The 6,644-nt window shown below is 37.3% G+C and overlaps 1 protein-coding gene across 1 annotated transcript; it reads right to left on the reverse strand.

Annotated features, from left to right (window-relative positions):
* Window positions 1–3: 3 nt before the first annotated feature.
* Window positions 4–6,244, reverse strand: LOC107827580 (ATP-dependent Clp protease proteolytic subunit-related protein 3, chloroplastic-like). Its single transcript, XM_075217652.1, has 10 exons — window positions 5,812–6,244; window positions 5,565–5,666; window positions 3,528–3,650; window positions 2,399–2,458; window positions 1,791–1,887; window positions 1,567–1,640; window positions 1,096–1,149; window positions 932–1,015; window positions 671–790; window positions 4–350 (listed from the first exon to the last, which is right to left on the reverse strand). The coding sequence occupies exons 1-9, from the start codon at window positions 6,094–6,096 to the stop codon at window positions 695–697; spliced, it is 975 nt and encodes a 324-aa protein (XP_075073753.1). The 5' UTR covers window positions 6,097–6,244; the 3' UTR covers window positions 4–350; window positions 671–694.
* Window positions 6,245–6,644: the final 400 nt, after the last annotated feature.

The following is a 6,644-nucleotide window of genomic DNA, read 5'->3' on the forward strand; positions in this document are numbered from 1 at the left end:
TGCTGAAGCATAATCCATCAATTATATTAGTTATTATAAATCGAAACGTTCTAGAATCGAGAGGATAGCCATCCCTCATAAAAGTGCTACTATCTACTAATTGTGTAACTCACAAAATGTGGAATACATCAACAACAATTTTATACAAGGCTTTTATCCAAGCTAAACACCTATTCGAGGTAACTATAAGAAGTATCTAATCTTGACACTGAATAATCTTCAAGAGCTACAGTAAGTGCGTCCGTTTCAGGACTTGCTCAAAGCAGAATATTCCCTCATTTGGCAACTCTTTTCTTGTGAACTGAACCAGGACTTCAGCCCTTGATGATTGAAACACTTCTGTCAGATCCCTGCCGATGGATAGCTAGAAGCTTAATAGGATAGCTGCTAATAAAGTCTCTAAAACAGCTTAATAGGTAAGAAGTGCCCAAAACAATATAAAGAAACTTGCATAACTCATACTCTCAAACAATATGGGAATTTTTAACACCCTGTGGATGCCAGGCTGGACACCAGAGCATCGATAGCATAAGATAAGATCCCACATTGGAAACCCACCATCATGAGAAAGCACCCCCACCCCCCAGAGTCCTAGTTCATATAGACCTACTTTTTGTATGTGTTACATTAACCTCCATTTACCTATAGAAAAGACAAATAGAGATAATACCATTGCATTATATCAAGGAAGAAGCTAAATAGCATCAGCAACTTTGATCCCCGCATTCTTGTCCCACTGCTCTGGTGCAGAAACATCTGCCATGATCTGCTCTTGCCCACGCCAAAGAATCTGAAATCCAACAACAGGCGTTACTTAGAAAAGCACCTGTTAAACCTTAAGGTAAGAACAAATTGAATGGAGAGATATTTATTAATCTTGAATAACTTCACAAGACATTTAAGATATGACATAGTTGACATGATAAGTTACCTTATCAATGACGCCAAATTCCCTTGCTCTGGTAGCATCCATGTAAAATGGTCTTCTCATCACATTGGCAACAGTTTCTTCAGACTGGTAAGATACAAAAGATGCTATTATGGCTTCTGCTTGAATTACAAATGGACAACAGGTAAGAAATGGTCCTTACTCACATTTTCAGTGTGTTTTGCCAAAAGCTTGACAAGGGTGTCTCTGTTTATGATTACCTGCAAAAGAATTAGTCAGCAGATTAATCCCATCAGACCAAGTAAGAGCAAATGCCTAAATGAGAGAGCTCGGGATGAGTTCATCCAGGATAATTCAGTTTTAGATGGAATTTTTTAATGAAGAGTTTTAAATGGATTTATTTTGAAAAATGTCCATCCTGTAGTGATTGTCTTTATACAATGATATTTTTCCCTAGAAGGCGGTTTACTTAGTTATGCTAAACAGAAGGGAAGTCGAAGCAATTCAACTAAATTTTAAACAAAAAACAAAATTATAGAATTAAATAATTCATTGATCAATGATTTCATCGACAACCATCGTACCACAATAAATTTAAACACTCTAAAAATCACTACCATGAAGGCAGATCTGTTTGTAGATTAATGAAATATACTAAAAGAGGACATCCCACTAACCTCCTTTGCTCGGATGAAAACGTCGCTGGCCGGCATTAATCCAGATGACGGCACACGGGGCTGTTGAATCATGGCTGGAACAGAACATCAGCCAAATATCAGAAATTAAAAGGGTTAAAATATTATTTTTTTAAAAACAGGTTGTCAAAATTGTAAACAAAGAACAAGAAAACTTGACACCCATGTTGTCAAAATTGTAAGCAAAGAACAAGAAAACTTGATACCTTTGGCATGTGGCATCATAAACCTTTTGCCCTTACTGCCAGCTGCAAGCAAGAGACACGCTTGACCGATGGCAGCACCAACTGCGACAGTGTGTATCTGCACAGGAAATTAACAACTTGACATATGCCAACAATATCATAAATGGAACAGATTGAAATACGCCTTAAGTAGAACATGAAATTCAAATATCAATGTACTTCCTCTCAATAATAGACACCTAGAGATTAAGAAAAACAACTAACTAAACAAACATTGTCTAATTAAGTTCGACCCAAGTACTGTAACTGACTTTGAAAGAAACCAAACTCTCATGCAGATACAGGACGATCATACAAATAAAAAGAAAAGTAATTCTTTGCTAGACAAATTTCAAGCGCAAACCATATGAATGATGATGCAAGGCAAAAAAGAAAACCAACTTATTTTTCAAGAAAATCATATGTCAATAAGCCAATGCTGCCTTGTCCTTGTCAAGTGAATTTGACTAAAGAAAATAAGGCCTAGATAAGAAACTATTCTAGGTTCTCATGCTAATTCAAATGGACACATCATAGCAAGAACTATTTGCTGGTGCATAGAGGAGTTGAGTAATTCATGAGAAGCTTACCTCGTTTTTTAATTGCATCATGGCATCATAAATTGCAAAACCTTCTGTTTCCATACCAACCTATATTGATAAAAATATCCCAAGATCAGTTAATTAGAGCACAATATCAACCCAATACCCAACAACCATCAAGCACACAGAGCAAGCAAACATGAAATTTAGAGTGAGAAGAAGTCATCAATCGTGCAATAAAGCTACTAAGTTTAGCATCCCATGGACAGAAGAGCAATAAATATTGAAAATGGCAAATTATTAATTTCTTTATGTTTACTGACCATCCCAACCACATGACATTCACTATTGTAAGATTAATTAGATACAACACAAAGTAACTACATGTTCCCCTCCATCATGGTTGCAATTTTGAAACCTCTCAGAAATAGAGAGACAATTATCCATTACTATTTACACAAAACATATTACAAGAAAGCCACCTATATTTCATGTAAGTTGTTCGTCCAGTATAAAAATAAAAATCAAACCAGATTGAGGCCAAGTGACTATAAAGAAAGGGTATAGGCTAACTTTACTCTTTTCCATATTTATTTTTCCTTCAATAAGAGTTCATAATTGTGGACCATCCTTATAAATTGTGACCATTTTTTTTTTGCCTCAATAATGAAACACTCCTTGCTCATTTTCTGTTTTATAGGACAACTTTGAAGTAGTGATCAACAAACGACAACATAAAGCGTGAGGCACAAAATTTTTGAGTAAGTCAAAACCCCAGTCCTTGAGGTAACACATTAGTGAATTACGGCATGTTATATTCCGTCATCATAAGAATGCGTTTCATTCATATTGTCGACCATTAACCTAAGAATTGGGAAACCATGAGTCAATCGTTATAACCTTGTAAAATGTTATTAAACATTATTAAATCATCAAGTGTCGTCCAGGAAATTAGAGAAAAACACATTTGATAGCTCAAAGTTAGTCAAAGTGTACGTAGAACCACCTTATCATATCAAGGATCTAACCATATACAGTAACAGCCACCACTAGGAACATAATTGATTAGAACACACACTGATTTTATTGCATTACCTAGCACCATTGACACAAAGGGGGGGGGGGGGGCATAAGGACCGGGGAGAATAATTAAGTATGCCACAAAAAGGAAACGCACTGTTTCACCGTCATCACGGGTAGTCCCAGTAGAGTTTATGTATAGATAAATTGGCTCTTTAGGATCCATCCACTGTAGGTACATCAACTCTGCAACAACTAACTCTGTGACTGCTGGCACCAACTGGAAAGAAACCATGATTAATTTGTGCTAGTGCAAGATTAAAAGAATAAAGTGAACGTCTACCGGACTGCAATAATAAATTGCAAAGACAAGTTGCTGCAAACCAGACTAAATATTAAGGAACGTGAACGTCAATATATTTCTGTTTGCAAATTCTATTGCCAAGGCACCACAAAACATATCCCAGCAGGCCCAAACTTCGGCAAAACTAGAAGTAGTACATCAGAATTCAGATGGAAACTCCAAATAATCAAAACAAGTAGGTATCAGAGTGTTCAGCTCTTAATTGAATAGATTAAATATGAAGCCCTGACAAAACTGAAGAACAACTTTCGACTTCTCCATCTTAGAAAGTTTACCTGCTATCAGAGGCACATAGACCATAGGTAGTCAGCCTACTACAAACAATTCGACACACCAAATAAAGCTGGTCACTTTTACCTCCAAGCAAAGTAACACTAGCAAAGACACATACATTGACATGATATGACCAAAACATGGTTCATTTTTTACAAATGATTTTTTACATGGTTCATTTTTTCTTTTACCACACAGTGTCTGATGGAAACCTAATAATCATGATTATCCTTGTCACCAGAACTTATAACAATGAACCTATGATGATAATTGTGACAAATATAATGCATGTATAGACGGGGGACCTTGGTATTATCCTCAAGAGCGTTATCAAAGGCGAAAAGCGCAAAAAAGCCAAAATCTATTGGGGTTTTAAGCGCAAAGCGCAAATAAAGCGTGGGCTTTAATGAAAAAAGGCGCAATTAGAGAAAGAGTAAAAATATGTATATGTAGTCTAAGACCAATAATTATAAGCATAAATAAAAAATATATGGATAAAGAAATTGAAAAAAATTTATGATAAAGTGAAATATCAATTATTTAGTGTCGCCTTTTCGGGATTACTGTTAGGAGTCGAGACTGAGATGGTTCGGACATGTTAAGAGGAGAAGCATTGATGCTCCTGTTAGGAGGTGTGAGAGGTTGGCCATGGAGAGTTTGAGAAGAGGCCAAGGTAGGCCTAAGAAGTATTGGGGAGAGGTGATTAGACGGGACATGGAGGAAATGATCCTTGAGAGGAGGGTGTGGAGGTCGAGGATTAAGGTAGAAGATTAGTGGGTAGTTTTTAGTTGTTCACCGATTGTCTTAGTAGCATGCATGTCCCTTCATATTTTTAGATTTTTACGTTATGTGGTTTTGTTCGTCTCAGGTATTATATTCCCCGTTGCTATTATTTGGTAGTACTTATTAGTTATCTCTCCCTTTTTCTTTTCGCTTCCTTCTTTCTTCCTTCCTTGCTTTCCTCTTCTTCTTACCCTTCCTGAGCCGAGGGTCTATTGGAATCAGCCTTTCTACCTGCATTAGGTAGGGGTAAGGCCTGCGTACATACTACTCTACCCGGACCCCGCCTGTTGGGATCATACTGGGTTTTTTGTTGTTGTTGTTGTTGCCTTTTCAGGATTACACTAAAGTATGGCTTAGAGCCTTGATGCAACACTGAAGCGCCCACAAAGCGAGGCGAAACGCTCAACATGTTTTGAGCCACGCTTCAGGGCTTACGCGTGCTTTAAGCGCGCCTTTAACAACACTGTCCTCAAGGTGAGATGAAACTAACTTTTGAAAATTTAATTTTTTTAGTATAACTACAAGGGTCCAGTGACCTTTTCTTTAGTCTTCTTGAGAATAGTTACAAGAATGCAGGAATATATTTCTCTTCAACACAACAACAACTGCTTGTCAAACCCAAGCAAGTTGGGGTCGGCCATATGAATCTTCACTAACCATGTCGCTGATGTTAGCCTTTGTTTTCAAATACCTACTTATGCCAAAACGTTGCAGAAGACCCTTAATAAGCACAAGGTGACGATGAAATATCTTATGTCTAAGAAGATGACATACCGGCATGCCAATATAAACTATTCTACCATGAAGCAACAGTGAGGGTAAGTCTGGTGGAGGTCTCCTCGGTCTGTGCTCATTGTATGATACTGATCTCTCCACCTAATTCAAATAGCAAAATACACACAGACAAAACAAAACCAATCAGAAAATAATACAAGCTCAACAACAAAGGCATAAAGAAACCTGATTAATTGTTTTACATATAATTAATGACAATAAAATAGAAGAGAAGAAAATTATTTACCTGAGCAGGAGTAGCCATGAGCTTAGGGGAGTCGTAAATATCCAAAAAAGGCGGCATGTCCGAATTTTGAGGCCGAGTGTAGAGAGCTTCTGGATTATTTGCAGCAACAGAGGCAAGCTTATTTAGAAATGGGTCCTTAGGGTTTAGAGGAGGCATCGGAATCTTTGTACTGCTATTGCTATTGGCTGCACAGGGAACGCTAAAACTACGCCGTTTTAGCGGAGACGATGATGATGAAGTACATGGAACTGAGGACGCCATGGGCAACCGTAAGTAGGTGGCCATTATTTTTCTTTTTTCGAATTTTGATGCTGTTTATCTCTTCCAAGGAGAAGACTTTTGAGCTCTGGAAGTACTGATGAGGATGTGAAATTTGGATAGTGTGACTCGAACAGGTCGGGTCATAAGAGCCCCGACCAGCCCATTCTAATTTGTTTGTCGTTATGCGGGAATGGGCTTATAAAAATCTAGTATACGGAGTACTATTTTTGATATTTATTTAGCCTTAATATTAAATTTAATTATAAGTTAATACACAATTTATTATGAGAAAATCTCACTTTATACCCATTAATTCCAAACTATTTACCCTTCAATGCCTAGGCCCAAACTATTTACTACTCCTACCCATGGGGCCCAAATTATTTACCCGCTAATTTCAGTCGCTGCTTTGCCAAAGATGAAAGCGATGAAAAAATATCAAAGCAATAAGGTTCATCTGCAATCTAGACCCCTCAATTGACGAAATAGAAAGACTCCAAGAATCCACGTATAATTAGCGACCCTGAAGAACCAGGTGTTACTAAGTCAACAACAGAATAATTAGAGGCAAT

This window comes from Nicotiana tabacum, chromosome 7 (assembly GCF_000715075.1).
Source record: "Nicotiana tabacum cultivar K326 chromosome 7, ASM71507v2, whole genome shotgun sequence".
Lineage (NCBI taxonomy): Eukaryota > Viridiplantae > Streptophyta > Magnoliopsida > Solanales > Solanaceae > Nicotiana > Nicotiana tabacum.